This window comes from Callospermophilus lateralis, chromosome 10 (assembly GCF_048772815.1).
Source record: "Callospermophilus lateralis isolate mCalLat2 chromosome 10, mCalLat2.hap1, whole genome shotgun sequence".
Classification (NCBI taxonomy): domain Eukaryota; kingdom Metazoa; phylum Chordata; class Mammalia; order Rodentia; family Sciuridae; genus Callospermophilus; species Callospermophilus lateralis.
In genome coordinates, this window is record NC_135314.1 from 55,334,623 (window position 1) to 55,351,240 (window position 16,618).

At 50.7% G+C, this 16,618-nt stretch overlaps 1 protein-coding gene across 6 annotated transcripts in view; it reads left to right on the top strand.

Moving 5' to 3' along the window:
* The window catches only part of Mylk (myosin light chain kinase), a 121,244-nt gene that overhangs the window by 41,119 nt on the left and 63,507 nt on the right, over window positions 1-16,618 (top strand). For 5 of the 6 annotated variants that reach the window (XM_076867216.2, XM_076867217.2, XM_076867218.2 and 2 more), the window contains 2 exons: window positions 6,284-6,400; window positions 15,139-15,225. In XM_076867216.2, coding sequence (XP_076723331.1) covers window positions 6,284-6,400; window positions 15,139-15,225 — 204 coding nt within the window. Of the gene's footprint in view, window positions 1-6,283; window positions 6,401-6,792; window positions 6,846-15,138; window positions 15,226-16,618 lie in introns of those variants that run through there. The other variant, XM_076867220.2, reaches the window with a different exon arrangement.

Sequence of the window (16,618 nt, forward strand, 5' to 3'; positions counted from 1 at the left end):
GAAGTTTTGGCCAGGGGAAGAGTATGCAGGGCGGCATATTATGGGACTATGAATTGGGGTCAACAAAATCTTACATCTTGAGAGCATTGTGGGTTTGTAGGAACCTGTGTGGGAATTCAAAATCCCAGTGCAGCCCCAACAGCACATACACAGACAGAGCTGCTTGCTTCCTAATTTGGATGAGACGTTTGTTTGCTGGTATTTCACATTCTTGGGTGGTGGTGGTGGGGGGGGTGGCAAATCCTGCCATCTGTGGTCTTTTGGAGTCTGGAGTTCTCAGGTGGGCCACTTTATACCTAGAGAAGAGAAGGGCTGAGAGGAGGTTTTCCCCTGGCCCCTCAATTTGGTTGGAAGTGTTTTTATAAATCCCAAGCCTGGACAGGAGCTCAGAGGCCAGCAGATAGCCCACACCCCACTCTGGTGGCCAGCAGAGGAATAGGGTCCTTCCTGAGCTGAAAGATGCCACTGGGGGCTCTGGCCAAGGCAGAGCATGAAGAAGCTCCCCAGGAGGTGGATTTACCTCTGAAGGGCAGAGGGCAGCCACTGCAGAAGCCAAGTGGACAGTCCCAGCAAATGCAGGTTGGTGGAGACAGCAGAACGCTCTTCCCTCTGCTCTCTTGGGGCTATCCTCTGGTCACACCCCTCTCCACCTATGCCTTGCCCCTCATCCCACTGTAGGCCTCCCACTTCCAGCTTGGGAGGAATTATTTGAATTAGCAACGTTCCTGTTGCTCATTCTGCATCTCAGACAACAAATTTGGAACAGCCAAGCATGTTGAATCTAATGGCTGAAGGGGAAATTGGAAATTTCTGTCAACAGAGAGAAAACTGTTGTATTTTGCAAACATGTTCACACAGTAACTTTTTCTCATGGATGTCCTCAGATGGTCAGAATCCTTCAGAAGGCATCTCTATCCCCCAGCATCTGCTAGCTCAGCCTCTGTGATATCCACACTCAGGTGGTCATGGGGGATCGCTAGGCTGGGGGCAAACACATACACATCCAGGGGAGTGGATTCCACAGCTTTCCCTATGCCCACTGGGGGCCTCCCCATTGGAAAACTCTTGGTCAAACTGATTGGAAAACTTAACCAGGAGCATTTCCTAGTTACCTTGTAGTGATCTTTCTGGGCAGGATGGAAGATGGGTAGCCATCACCCTTGGAACATGTGCGGTGACTTGTGTGGTATGACTGCCCCAGCCTTGGTGAAAGATTCAGACAATGGCAGGGAGGGCAGGTGGCAGGGGTGGGGGGGGACAATGCCCAAAGCCACTTAGCCCTGGGACCTGTGTGGAGTTTAAATGCAGAGCCACCACTAGGTTCAGTGGCCCCTTATAAATAATGTTTTAACTAAGAAGTATGAGGTGGACCCCTGCCTTGACCTCAGAAACGCTCCTGAGCCATTAGCCACTGGCTTCCCACACACTGACTGCCTGGAGTAAGTTTTGTCTGCTGGTCACTGGTTGTTAAAGAGCATAGAGGCACCAGTTACTCCAGCATTGCCTCCCACAGAATCTGCCCCAAAGGCAATAGTTGGGTCCAGAGTGGCAGTAGCAGAAGTTACTAAAAGACCCCACAAGTAGAGACTAGGAGGGGTAGGAGAGGATCACAGAGATAATCCCAGAGATAATCCTGAACTTAAACAATATTCTCAATATTTTAAAATGAGAATAGCTTGCATCAGTTGAACAGCAGATACTGTCCTAAGCATTTTAACATTTCCCATCACTTAGTCTTCACAACTACTATGATGTCCCTCTAACACAAGTTAGCACCTTGCCCAATGCTGCACAGCTCCTAAGTAACAGCTGGGACTTGAACTCATGTAGTTGCATTCCCATGCCTAGACCAAAAAAAAAAAAAAAAAGAGAGAGGCAGGGGGCGTGGCTCAGCATGTGTGAGGCCCTGAGTCCCACATAATTGGGGGCTGGGGGATGATGTCCCCTGTGCTCGCCAAGTTTCTGGTATTTTCCCTACAGTGGAGGGAGTAGACCTTGAAATGCACCTGTCTTGCCACAGGGAGAGTGCCTTGTCTCAAAATAATCCTGCCTCTGTCCCTTCACTCATCAGTTCCGTAAGAGCCCCTGTTTTGTTGAGGGCAAGTGTGCCTCAAGGCTTCAGCAGTTGCCACTCTTGCAGGCCCTACTGCAGGAGAGGACCTGTTGTCAGTGGATCTGGAGAGGGAACACAGGCTCACAATGATAAAACTGTTGGAGCCAATTACCCAAAGTGTGTCTGGAGGAGGAGCTGAGTGCCAGGGCCACAGAGAAAGGGCCTTGGGAAAGCCCTGGGCATCCATCTGAGCCCTGAAGCCACCAGACAGGCAGCAGGGAATTGGCAGGGGGGCCCTGTGGCAGCAGAGGAAGGCTCCTAGCCCATATGGGCTGGAGAAGGTGGTTTGTCCCCAATTTCTTCCTATCTCATACCAAGGAGCTCAAGTTTCAAAGCAAAAGGGAGTTTTGTGCAAGATTCTGGAATGAGGAACTTTGTGCACAAAGCTGGTTTTAGGGGTTTGGCTGACTCCATGAGCAAATGACAGTCATAGAACCTGCTGAAGGAGTCAGGGAGAAGGGTGGTGAGGCCTGGACCAGCACAGTAGCCATGGCCATAGACGGGAAAGAACCAGTTCAAGAAGCAAGAGATGAAATAGAACCTGTCACCTGGCTTGGCAGGCAGGTTGGGGACAGGCTAGGTGGGCAAGAGGAAGGAGAGGCAGACCACTGAGGGGGTGTCTGGGCCACAGGTGTCAGTGGAAATAAGGAAGCTGATGGTTTGAGGTGGTTCATGGAGGAGGAAGAAGGGATTGACTATGCCCATTTCCCCAAGACTGTGCCACCTCCCCAACCCTCCCACCCCTCTGCACCTCCCTGCCCCATCCCCTGGCTATGAACATCACTTACCCTTCTGCATTGGCCTCCAATCCTGTCATCTCTTCTATCAAGACTCACCACCTCTGGATGTTTCCTCAGACCTCTGTAACCATTTCAGCCAAGAAAGATTTGCCCTCAGTCCTCCCTCATCTGTCTGTGTATCTGATAATACCAGCTGCTATGGGACACTGTTTATAGGCTTCAGGGGCTTCTCTGATGTCTTTAGCTTGGATCAGCCTCAGAACCTGTGGATCCCCCAAACAGAATTACATCCACCCCATTTAGGCCCAAGGAAATCCTGAGAAGAGGTTTGACAGCCATTGGTTGCAGTTCACTATGAGTTAATACTAGATGGGACAGTCATGTACAAGTGTCCTTCCTCCTCCGGCATCTCCAGAACTGCAGGGTGCTACCAGCTGGGCTTGCCCCCCAGAGACAGGCATCCAGGCCCCGCTTTCTAGAGCTATCTTGGATGCAAGGTGGGAGGCAAAAGCCTGTGAGCCCAGAGCAGGACTGCTGTGGCCCTGAAAAGTGCTTTTATCTTCATGGTTTGCTTGCTGTCTCCCAACCAGGCTTCCCCCTCAGAGCATTTCTCCCAGTCTAATAATGAGGGCTCATTTTTGTTGCTATTATCAAGAGATGATTCATTTTTAATTGCCTTCCAGGTAGAATCTTATGCAGGCCTTTTTTTTTTTCTTTTTCAAACTGTGAAAGTCCATCCTATAAAAGATAGAATTCTGCAGCACCTACTCTGTGCAAGGCCTTGTTTTAGTCCCTACTGTCATATGTATAATCCACTCAGTGCTGACTTAGGAACTTTTTTCCTTCTAGAAATTATTTACCTTATTCAGTCACAGATTATTTATTGTGTGTGTGTGTGTGTGTGTGTGTGTGTGTGCATGTGTGTGTTTGCATAGATCCTGCCAGATCACCTGCTGCAGAAATGCACCTTTGTCATTCTCAGGATGGCATTTTTTTTTTTTAATTGCAACTGCATTCCAGGCTCAGGAAAAGCATTCCTGATAGACATTGTCACTCCCCTCAGAGCTGGTATGGGAGACAGCTGTGTTTCTGCAATGGCCTTAAGAGAGGTGCTTTGGCAATAACAAGCTCAGGGTAACTTGGGAGCAGAGAAGAGAGATACTTAGGGCTGGGGGCATAGGGGTGACGAGGAGGTGACCTGTAGGTGAGTCATACTACTGGTCTGGGCCTTTCAGGGAGACCAGGTCAGGGAGGCCCTGCTGACTAGCGCAGCCTCCTAGCAGAGCCTTCAGCAATTCAGACTGCTCCCTGCCCTCATCTCTGTCCCTGTTCTTGTTCTCCTCTCTGCCCACCCATTCAGGAAAGGAGAGAACCGGAGAACTGAGGGAACTTCAAACCCAGAGCTTGACTCCCTGGTCTCTCCCAGGCAGGGCTCTTGCTGAGCTGCTCAGTAGATTCCTGCTCCTGATCTCTCCCTTCCCCCTTCTCAAAATTCCCCACCAGGCTGAGGCTTCTCAAAAAAAAATGCTGGGAAACAGTTTTCTTCTGGAGGTCAGGAATGAGCTGTCCCACAGGAAATACCAGATTCTTCATCTGGGGTAGCCAGCCTCCCAGCCTGCCTGGCTCTCCCCCAGCCCACGCACGTGGCCGGGATCAGTTCTGGGGCTTGAAAGAGTTGGGGCGGAGGGGCAGGGCCATGTCCAAGTGCTCCGCTGCCCTCCCGGTTGGGCCGCTGGCTCATGACTGTCTACAGTGTGTCTAACTTTGGTTTAAGGCTGAAGGCAACTGGAGACTGAAACTGAAAGAAAACCAAGGATTCAACAGAGTTCTGTTCTCAGAGGCTCAGCCCAGACTGAGGGGAAATTCCCAGGTGGAGTTGGTTTCTGAGGGATCAGAGGTCGTCTTAGTATCCTCCTGCCCAAATTCAGATGAATGGAAAGTGTTCTCTCTCTAGAACATGGTTATCCTCATTCCCCCATTCCTGTGCCTCACGGTTCCATTCTCAAACCAGACTGTGTAAAGATTCAACCTAAATCCTTTCTACTGCAGTTTCTGCAGATTATCTTCTCAACACAGTGGGAAGAGACCAGGACCTGTTGCCCTCTGCCATGGAAGCCAGAGTGAGGCCTTTCCAAGGGTTAGGGTCTCTGAAAGGGTATAGGAGGTTTGGCGCATAGATGGGCCTGCCATCCTGCGCCCTAACTTTCTCCTCCAGCCTGAATGAGGTTCTCTGGTCAGCACTGATGTCATCCTTCCTTCCTGTGGGGGCCTTAGCATTTTTTTTTTGGTCAGGTCTGTGCCTACATGTAAATGTGGAAGTGGGGCTTGTAGTAGGTAGGTGTGCTGAGATCTGAAGACCCTTTAGGAATGGTGCCCACCGGCTTCCCTTCCAGTATTGCTCCCCACCCTCCCGGCCACACACACCCAGGATGCACTTAGCTCTGTCCATTGGTACCGATGGCTCATGGGAGCTGGGGGTGGGTGGCTCTAGGCAACAGGATTACCATGGCTCTGGCTCTGTCCTTCTCCTCGTATGTGAGCCTGAAGGCAAGAACTAGGGTACTGCTACCTCCCACCTGACCAACAGGCCTGGTCCTCAGCTGGTCTCTCCCTACACCCAGGGGGAAAGTAAAGGAGGGGCCTCCAGAGGAGACGTGACCAGCCCCGGGATGAGAGAACTAGGCCCAAAGAGGTGGGTCGGGACAAGAATAGACCCAAGTGAGGAGAGTAGGAAAGGAGGCCATTTCCACCCCCCTCTGAGGTGACCAGAAGACCCAACATTAAAGGGAGGCAACCCCAAGGGCTCCCACTGTCCAGTGCTCCTCATTGGTCATGATTCTCTAGACCCCATTCCTGAAAAGCCAGTGCCAAGGCCCCAGGCCACAGTCACCTCTCCATCCCAACAGAGCTTCCCACAGGCCAGTATCCTTGCAGAACAAGGATTCTAGCCCTCCCACACCCATTTCTTATCAAAATTCCCTTTCCTAAGAGTGATTTCGCAAAGTCACTGCTGCAAGCTTGGCAGAGCCCCCTTCCCTGCCACTGGGTGCAGTAGAGCTCTGCAGCCTGGGCCTGAGTCCTTACCCCTCTTGGTGAGGAGCCTCATCCAGCTATTTCCTCTGCTATATCCATGCTTTCCAGAGACAGAGGCTATTTCTCTTCCTCCTGTCCTTTTGTATTATGTCCCTGTAAAAGGACTCTCTGGAGTGGAGGAGGGGTGCCTGGAGGAGTGTATTTAGGACTCAGCTTCATTGTGTCGTTTATCAGCGGACAATGCCCTGGCCTCCGTGAGGAGAGGGGTCACTTCCCCAGGGCCTCTCGCCTGGGCTCCCAGGGGCTGCTATGTAAGGATACCCTGCCATGCTTCAGATGCCAGGACAGGTACTAAGAAACTGCCTGGTGCATTCAACAGTTGTCTCTGTTCCCCCAGGCTCACTCTGTTCCGTCTCCATCGAGAAGGCACTGCCCGAGGACAGAGGCCTATACAAGTGTGTAGCCAAGAATGGTGCCGGCCAGGCGGAGTGCTCCTGCCAAGTCACCGTGGACGGTAGGTCATACCCACCCATGCTATCACATATCCAGGGTCCCATCTCTCATACCCTCCCACTCCTGAACTGAACTGCCCCCAACTGTCTTTACCTCTACCTGGGCATTCATTTGGTAGGTGCCAAGCTACCTTTTACAAAAGCAAGACAGAAAAGAAAGTGCCAGTCCCACTTGATTACCCATGTGGCCGCTTTCTATGCCCCTGCCAGGAGGAGGGGCTGTTCACCCTCTCCTACCCTCCTCGTCCTAATCCCCCACACCCAGAACCTTCTGCAGGGAATCCGGGCACAAGGGCATCAAGCAGGAGAAAGGACACACCCACAGGAAAATGACTACAAGTATTTTACAAGCCACAGCAAACAAGTGTGAGTGCTGGCGGCACAGAGCTGGCGTGGGTCCTGGGAACGTGAGGAGGGAGCTAGATGTGGGGAGCCATCCTGGAGGAGGTGAGTCGGGCTGAGTCTTCGGGTAGAGGGGACAGGGCCACCTCTGCCAAAATAAAAGGGTAATAGCAACACAGCAGAAGGAGAGGGGATATGGGAGAAAGAGCAGACCTGTCAGGTCTGAGTGGAATTTCCCCTCTTAGGAAGGGGCAAGGCCTCACTGTGAGGCTTGGGATTTGTCCTAAAGAAACGCAGGAAGTATGCATTTATGACTCTTTTCTTCCTGGGGTGAGGAATGTAAAATTAGAGACTTGAAAGTAGAATGGACCTCATGATAGTTTAGACAAACAACATTATTATTGTTGCAGTTGTTGTTGTGACAATACTGGGGATGGAACCCAGGGCCTCACATATGCTAGGAAAATTCTCTACCACTGAGTTACACCCTCATTTGACAGATGAGAAAATTGAGGCCATTCAGAGAGGAAGGCTTTCCAGTCACAGTAGGGCTGGGCCAGGGCAGAACCCCATCTCAAGGATTCCCTATCCAGTTCCCTTTCTTTGTATTTTGGGACTTGCCTGGAAATGTCTAAAAAGGTAGTTTTGGGAAAACAGTTCCTTGCCCTTGAAATGCCTGGTTAATAACCATCAGTGACATGTCAAAAAAATAGTGTCCAAATAAGGCATCTCGAAGAACAGCTTTGTTGTTTTTCTGGCTCCTGAGTGGGATCACTTGAGTCCTAAGATCCTAACCCGTTTCACCTCCATCCCACAAAATGTGGAATCTTAGTCCTCATTCTAGATTTCATAATCCGATTTCCTGATCACAAAACTGAGCTCTTCTGTAAGTAATGAACAGGAGAAAGGAAGAAAGGTCTTATAAAGAAAAGCCTCCTAAAAACACACAGGGGTGATGTGAATCACATTGTTAATAGCCAAAAAGGTGAGCTAAAACCGTCCTCTTAGACTTCTGGTAATGTCCTTTTCTCGCCTCAGTGAGAAAGCAGATCTGAAAAAGCAGATCTGACGGGGCAGAGTTCATGGTCAGCTGGGAGCAGGGCTTATGACACATGCTTTGAGACTCTGGGCCAGGCAGTGGCTGCTACTTTCTCCTGTGTGTCTCTCCTCACTTGGGCTGTCACCACCCAGGTCAGAGTCTCACTCTCAGGTGCCCAGTTGTAGCCTTCCTGGAAACTTGACCCCGGAAGTTAATTTATAACAGCCTCTCTCCTCACTTGGGACTCTGGCTGATTCTCCCTAATCTATTAGGAAACCAACCTGCTAATGAGGTTGTCTGCTTTGGGAACTCCTGGCCTCTCTAGTTCCTATGTACATGACTGACTGCAGGCAGGAGAGCAATCCATTCTCCTTATCTGTAAAATGTCAGCACCTTTTCCAGATTTGTTTGCAAAATAAAATTTCCTTTTTTCCTACAGAATGTACTTGGGAATCTATTTTTTTAAGGGCATTCATTCTACAACTTAAGGGGCCTTTTTCACACTGAGGATGACTGGAAGAGTCTGTTACACTCCCCACTAATCTTGATGACCACCACCTTTTATCTTTGGTTCCCTCAAAGGCAGAGGTCAGGCCCCTCTGAACTAGGAGCTGGATCTTAGCAGAAGACTGGGAATACGCTAGGAGAAAGACCAGCTGAGATAACACACCAACTCCCAGCTAATTAGGTTTTGTTTGGTTTGGTTTTCAGAGAGAAAAACAGGCAACCCTCTTCATCCTCTCCCTTCCTTCTTCTTACCCTTGCAGCTACATCTGTGCTAGACACCCTGTATAAACTCCTGCCTTCATTGTGTCCCTTCCTCTCACTGTCCACATTCCCTAGGGCATGAATCTCAGGTCCCAATGGGTCTGAGTCCCTTTGAAATTACAGGCAAAACTTGGGGTGTACATGGGCTTAAGCATCTTTCTGAAAAGAGGGGTCTGTAGCTTTTAGTCTAGTTGTTAAGGGGAGTCATGAATGACACTGGGTTGAAGGGACTCCCCGCCCTAAGAGGAAACCATGTTTGAGTTCACAGCCCAGGCCCTGGGTGGGCCCCCAAGTTCTCTCTCTCTGCAGCTGCCTGCCTGACCTCTGGACAGAACCAGTCATTGAAGGGTAGTGAGGTCCCTTTTCACTGTGCTAACTTCAGCTTGGCTTCCCTCTGTCACTTAGCAGGGCTGATCATACCCCCTGAAAGTCACTTACTGTCATTTAGCCTGTGCCCAACCCCATTAAGACCATGTCTATAGCCAATAAGATGATATATTTCAAGATCTCATTAAAAGGAGCCCAATAGGCTGGGTGGGGTGGCACACGCCTGTAATCCCAGTGACTTGGGAGGCTGAGGCAGGAGGATTGTGAGTTCAAAGCCAGCCTCAGCAACTTAGTGAGGCCCTAAGTAACTCAGCAACACCCTTTCTCTAAATAAAATACAAAAAGGGCTGGAGATGTGGCTCAGTAATTAAGTGCCCTTGGGTTCAATCCCTAGTACCAAAAAAAAAAAAAAAGCGAGTTTTGTGTCAGCCACGTGTCTGTTTCTCCTGTACATAGTATAAGGGAGGTGACCTGATAATACAGCATATCTGACAGCTTTAGTCCTGCTGTTTGGGTCTTTCTCTTGTGTGACAGGGTATTTGGGCACTTTCTTGGTTATGATCATATCACCCTTCCTTCCAAACACGCGGAAGGCAAGTGTCAATTTGTCCCCACACAAGAGAACTAAGCCTAGAGTGGGTAAGGACTTTCCAGAAAACTTGTCCAGGAGGAGAGAAAACTGGCCTTCCGTGGCCACCATGGCCAGAGACTCTGTCATATTTTGGATTTTCTGGTTACCCAGTAGTGGACAAGCTTTCCTCCATTAGCAAACAGACTTAGCCCGGGTGGACAGCCTTCTCAGGTCACACAGACAGGCACACTAGATCTAAGAGGACCCCCACTCCAGCAGTAAGCTATATCCCAGACCACCACGGCAGGACTCAAGTGTGTCTGATCTGTACCTTCCCATGACCTGCCAGCCCCCCGTACAGTGAGTGACCATGGCAGAGCCCCCGGTCTCTTTCATTACCAGCCCTCTCTGTTAGGAAGTCCTTCTGAACATGGGACTAAGTAACTCATTTTCTGTGACCCAGACCCAGATGAGAGGTGAAGTCCTTCTTAAGCCAGCATCCCAGGACAGGAGTCAGAAGGCACCTCAGCCCCTCACAGGCTCCTGCAGTCCTTCCCAGCTCAGGCCTCCCTTTTTCAGTTGCTCCCAAGGCAACCCAGCCTTAGCTTCAGTGAAAGTGGGGCTTTGTGACCACAGAGGGTCACCCATGTTTGTGTAGGTGCTCCAACGGGCACCTGTACCATCACTCATTCATTCAACAAAGAGTTGTGTGCCCGCCATGCCAGGCACTCCTCGAGGATTGGGCATTAGCAGCAGTAAACACAGCAGAACAAGTGCTTGCTCTCAGCACTTGACCTTCTATTGGGAGTAAGCAATAGTGCAGAGGAAGAGACATGTCATTGCTTCAGGCAATGCTGCCTGCTGTGGAGAAGGCCCAGCGGGGCAAGGGGGAGGGGGTGCTGTTCAGAAAGGGGGGTTATTGAGCCCTCTTGAGGAAGGAACTTTTGAACAGAGACCTACAGGAAGTTAGAGAAGGAGTCCCCAAAGTAAGAGAAAAGAGGTGACAGTGAGACTATGTTTGTCCTCCCCAGGAAAAGGAAGCAACCAGGCTGATGGGGCCAGGAGCAAGGGACTGTGTGGTGGGAGTGAGGCTGCAGAGGGCAGATGCCCGCTTGGCAAGGCTGTGTGGGCTTCGACGAGGAAGCCGGATTTTATTCTGAGTGAGATGGGACAATTGTGGACATTTGTAAAGGATCATCAGGGCCCTGTGTGGGGTGACCCGACCCAGAGCAGATACAGAGGAGAGCAGGGAGATCAGATGGCAGGAGACAGTGGCATATAGGCTCAGTGGAAGTGACAAGTAATGATTGGATTCGTGAATCTAATTTAATGTAGAGCTGATAAGACTCACTGATGAGTTGGAAATGGAGAGAGAAAGGGGAGGCACAGGGCGCCCCCTCCTTGCTGGTGGAAGTCTTAGTTTCCATGGAAGAGTGAGGATCAATGGCAGTGCCAGCCTACCGAAGTCAGAATGTGCAGGTTGGAGGGACAATCAAGAGTTTTGTGCATGTGAAGTTGGAGATGCCCATTGGGCAGCCCAAGGAAACATGTGACATAGACAGGCATCTAGATAAATCTGAAGCTGGGGAGGGAGATCAGGGAATGGGGATCCATCCACATGTAGAGGCCCTCAAATGCCCTGGAATTGACAGAGGTCCCCAGGGGTGGATGTGGATGGAGATGGGACAAAGGAGGGAGGTAGAGTCCAACATTGAGAGGCAGGGAGAGGACAGGAGTCCACAAAAGAATGGTCTCAGGGAGAAAAAATCCAGGAGAGGGAGTGTCCCAGATCCTAAATGGTGAGAATCTGAGGAAGGAAAGAATGAAGGATCAAGTGTTGGATGCTACTGCTGAGTAGAGGGGAGCCTGAGCATTGGTCACTAGATATGGCAACCTGGAGATCATCGGTGACCTTGACAAGAAGGTTAAAGGGCAGTGATAGCAACAACAGCCTATTTGAGACAGAGAGCAAGTCACCTGCTCAAGTTCACCTTGACTAATTGGGAATCTAACCCCAAGACTTGGCTGCTAAGCACTGCAGCCCACTGCCCCCAGAACCATTGGCATTGCTGTTTGTCACTGAGTTGGACCCAGCCTTCGTTGGCTGCAGTCCTTCTATATATATTCTCCACTCCACTCCCACTTTCACGTTGATTCTTTAAGTTGTCACAGGCAGTTAATGGGTATTAGGTTCAACCAAATAGAATTGCTATTTTTTAGGTCAAAAGTAATTAAGTATTGGTGAATGGTGTGGTTCCCCCCTGTGTGCGCACATAAAGCACTTCAGCAGAGCACATGTGTGGAACAAGTACCCAGTAAATGTCACCTGTTATTTTGTAACTCACTCCTCCGTCCCTCTTCTGTTGAGCTGGAGTTATTCCCATTTTTCCAATGAGGAAGATCAGCCTCAGAAAAGTTCAGGGACTTCCCCAACAACTCACTAAACCTCAGAGCCAGGAAAGAGCTCAAGTTCCCAACTAGAAAGTGCTGTCCTTTCATGCTAGCAAGCTGCTTGGTCTTTGGCAGAAAGAGAGGCCAGCGAGGAAGAATGGACGACCTCCTGGGAGAGGCTGGAGCCCAGCCCCTCTGCTCTGCCCCCTCATGGGTCTCTTGGAAGCTCAGACCCACTCTCAGAAGCTTCCCAAGACCTCATTCTTCTGCCTAGGGCCAGAGCCCAGGGATCCAACCTCTTGGGGGAAACAAAAGAAAAAATGCCAAATGTCCCCTTGAGGGTTTGAGTCCAAAGTGAGCCCAGGAGTGGAAAGGGTGAGGCATTGTCCGTATAAGGACAAGTTTCCCTCTCTCTGTCAAGGCCCCCCACTTCCCCACACCTCCATCTTCCCTCTGCATACTCCTTTGGGTGCACACCAGGCCAGCAAAGGACTCTAGCCCTGAGGCCCAGATCTAGAAATGAAGTTCAGTTTCATCACAAAATAGATTAAAATAGACAGAAAAGTCAAACTGCTCTTAAACTTTTATTACTATTATTTTTATCCCCTGGACAGCCATGTGAGCACAAAGCTGGTTTTGATTAAGCGTGTGGTCCTTCCAGCCCACTCCTCCTGCGGTTCTGATGGAGGAGGCGTAGTGGTTCAGCATCCCTGCCTGGGCCCCCTGGTGCATGCACAGCCCCCACAGTGTTGGCACTTTAGGAGGGACGGGGCTCCAGGCCTAGAGTATGCCTGGTTTGAAATGGAAACTCGAGCCCTTTTCCTCATGGCCAGACTGAAAGATAAAGTGCAGTGAAACCTCTTAAAACAAGGCTCAAAACACATCCAGTGTGGTTACTCACACATCCAGGGGGCCTGCAGCACCCTAGAGCAGAGGACAGTGCAGGAATGATAGGGGCTGGTGCAGGGATTCTGAAGATTGAAAATGTTAAAGTCAAAAAAAAAAAAAAAAAAAACTCGGAGGAGTGAGAGATCATGGTTAGCAGGAACAGTGAGCTCACTTAGGCAAAAGACCCTTCTTGGTCTCCAGAGCCCCATTGCATGCATTCTGTCCTTTGGGACTTGGGCCACTGTGGGGTAGAGAAAACAAGAGTCATTCCCTTTGAACAGATAAGAAAACAGAGACATGGGACAGTTTAAGTGACTTCCCATGATCTTGAGATTGCTGATGACAAAGCCACAACTAGAACTGTCCTCTCTTCATCCTTTTGTGATAGGTGCTTGAAAGTAAAGCCCAGCACATCCCTCCTTTCAGAAGCCCAGGGAAACTGGGCCTCTCCTCCTTTGCTTGCTTCTACTCAGTTTTCCCACCTGTGGGTGGTGGGGAAACCAGTCCTTCTTTCTCTGCCTTCTCTATGCTCTGGGACTCACCAGGAGAAAGAGAGATCTGAACCAAGGAATGCAGAACTTTGTGCACATCCCCACCTCCACTCCTCCTCTGGGAAAAGGGCAAAGAGAAATTTCTGCATGTACTTTCTTTCAAGTCCTAGGGGCACTTTCTCTTCCTCCACCCAGCTCCACATGGAATTGGTGCCCTGGATCCTGGTGGCATTGGCTATGGATGGCAAAGACCTGCCACCATCTGGTGCTCCTTTGCACTTCTGGACAGTAGTGGGATTAGGGTGACATGCCATGGGGGCAGGTTAGGGGATGGGTTATCAAGCACTGCTTCAAAGGATCTCTTCCACTCTTGTCTCTTTATCCCCATCTCCTGCTATAGATTAATAGAAAGTCCTACTTACGATCCAGTCATTCCCACAGTTCCATGTATATGGCTTTTGCCCTTTTTCAGTAGGGAGCCCCCCATCTCCTGCCCAGCCCAGAGACCTCTGAACTGAGCCAGCAAGGTGCCTCTGTTACGGATTACCGTATCCCCATCCCCACCGTGTCTAGTTCAGCTGCTGCAGCAATGTTGCACCATCCCTGCCTTGGGGAGGGATAGCAGAAGCCCCCAAGGGGGTCCTCATCTCAGGAGGTGGGAGGGGCATGCAGGGACCCAGATGCTATGTAGAAAGAGACATGCCTCCAGGTGAGAGCTCAGAGAGCCCGTGAGACAGGAAGGATATGTCCCTGGCCCCTTCACTCTGTGCTCCTGGTTCCCACCCCAGAGCCCAGATGAGGTAAGATCAGCCAGGGCTGCCATCCTGAAAGGGAGGGGAGCAAGATAGCCCTTCCTCCCCAGCCAGGCCACAGGAAGTGGCCAAAGCCTCTGGAAAGTGCCCCACCCTCCTTCCTCCCTCTGAGTTTCCTCTCCTCCCAAGCAGGAACAGGAGGATAGGAAGGGGGTTCAGAGAGCTACCCACCCAACCTGTCCCCAAAAATTGTTCCTTGTAGGGAAAGGAAGGCCAGAGAGCATGGTGACATTGGTTCAGCAAGTATTTCTTATCTGAGTCCTAGATGGTTTCCCCACAACTTTGTAAAGTCCATTCTCCTGGGGGCCCAGTGGGGGCTTTTTCTGCCCAGCCCCACCCAGCCAGAGCGAAGAGTCCCTGCTGCCGGACAAGGGAGGGTTCCTCAGGCATTATCTGCGCTATGCCTTAGCATGGGAGAGGAGCCTGGAGCAGAGGCCTGAGAGGCAGCACCGTCCCCATCCCCACCGTGTCTAGTTTAGCTGCTGCAGCGATGTTGCACCGTCCCTGCCTTGGGGAGGGATAGCAGAAGCCCCCAAGTGGGTCCTCGCCTCAGTCTCAGGGGAGAGGCACGCTAGCTGCCTGCTCTGAGGTCTTGGTCTGGTCTGTTATGGGCCAAGTGCAACAGCATGTCTGAAAAAATCAGAGACTGACCGCAAGCCCCTCCAGACCGTGAGCTACGTCCTCTCCTTCCTCTGTGTGAGACCTCTTCTTGAAAGTCTTTTTGGAAGTCCGGAACGTTCAGCTGAGTGAGTCAAGGCCCAAGGAAGGAAAAGATGAGGGAGCTGAGCCAGAGGGTAGGACGGCCACAGCCTGGACAGCAGCGGTATTTCTGGCAGCCTGTGCAGAGGGGAGTACTAACCAGCTCCCAGTAGCCTATCCATCCATCTTGCCAGGGTGACTGTCCTACCACCTGATTTATCAGCCATGGCGGCCTTTCCTTCTTTGGTGCCAGTGGAGGGAGGGCCGGCCCAGCAGGCGCCGAGGGCCTCCCAAGGAATGCAGGATGGGTGGGCCATACGAGGCTTGAGGTGGGATCCTGACTGAGGTGCCTCCTCTATTCATCTCCTTGGACAGCCGCCCAGTGATGTTTGTGTTCCCTGTTTTGTTCCAGATGCTCCAGACACTAAGAACACCAAGGCCCCGGAGATGAAATCCCGGAGGCCCAGGGGCCCTCTTCTCCCTATGCTAGGAACGGAGAGTGAGTATTGGCTCTGCTTTGCCTCGCAAAGTCAGGGGACACCCAGGACTGGGGGGGTGGGGTTGGGGGGTAGACGGGTGTCAGAGCCTCTGTCTCCTGAGTATCCCTCTGGCTTGAGTGTCTCCAGGTCTGGCTTCTGCCCATATGCCACAGTACCCGGTGACCTCCTTGTGACCTTTTCTCATCTCCCTCCTTCCCCCACCACCTGTCCACCACCTGTGCACATCTCTGTCCCCCTCAACATCACTCATACTCTTTTTACTTTGTTACTGAGCCCCCACCCCCACTCCCTGCAAGAGCGAATCACTCCTCAATTGACTCTGCTTTGCCAGGGAACCTCTCTAAATTGTAATCATTCCCAACTGAAATACCAGTGGTCCCCAGCCCCTGTGAAATCCCATACTAGTGAACTTTTTGCATGATCATGCCTAGACAGAACTATTGTGCCTGTGTACATGTGGTCCCTTATGTCCTGGCTGCCACCTCTCTCCCAGCTCTGCCCCTCACTCTCTCACTCCTATTTTGTATTCAAGCCAGACTGAGCTCCTCCCTGAACCATAGCCATCCCCTGAGGTCCTCCCAGCATGTCTGTGCTCTGGCACCTCTCTCCATGGGCAACCTTTCTGACAAACTCCCACTGCAAAGCCAGATCAGCCCCGAGTTCTTCCTCCTTTTAGCTCAAAGTAACTCTCTGGGAGCTCAGAGCATTGGCAGCTCCCTCCTCCACCATGGTGGGGCAGCTGTCTCCTTACCAAGTGTGGAAACAGGTCCTTCTCTCATGGCACCTTCCTTGAGGGCCTAGCATGAGCCTCAGAATGGCACATGCTATGCCTTGCTCTTGGAGGACCCTCCCTGGTGTCTCTCAGAGTCAAATTGCAGAGTGACATAAATATGCAAGGATGAGAGGAACTTCTCCGTGACCCAGACCACAGACAGTTACACCTTCCTTTCGACCTTGATTCCCCCAGGCCCTATCCACCCATTTGGCATGGTGCCGAGAGCACACACTGCTTTACAGGCCCACAAAAATGTGCTGTCCTATAAAATTAGAAGAAAAAAATGAACTGTTCAAAGACAATGCTTTGAATTCATAATATTAATATATTCATACTTTATGCCAGAGAAATTGTGAGCTATAATTTATATAATTAAAATATAATATATATAATATTCAATTAAATATGTATTAAGGAGGAAGGAGCCCATGAAGGCAAAAGTCATAGAGCAGCCCTGGCTTCTACAGTGATTATTAGTATAGTTTCATTAGCAGAACCATCCTTTGAAACCTCCAGTTTTAGCAGGATGCAGGTTTCTTGGACAGCCCCAACACACTGTTTTAAAACAAACAGCAGAAAAGTTAGGTTCTTACCTGGACAAATAGAGGAAAGTAATC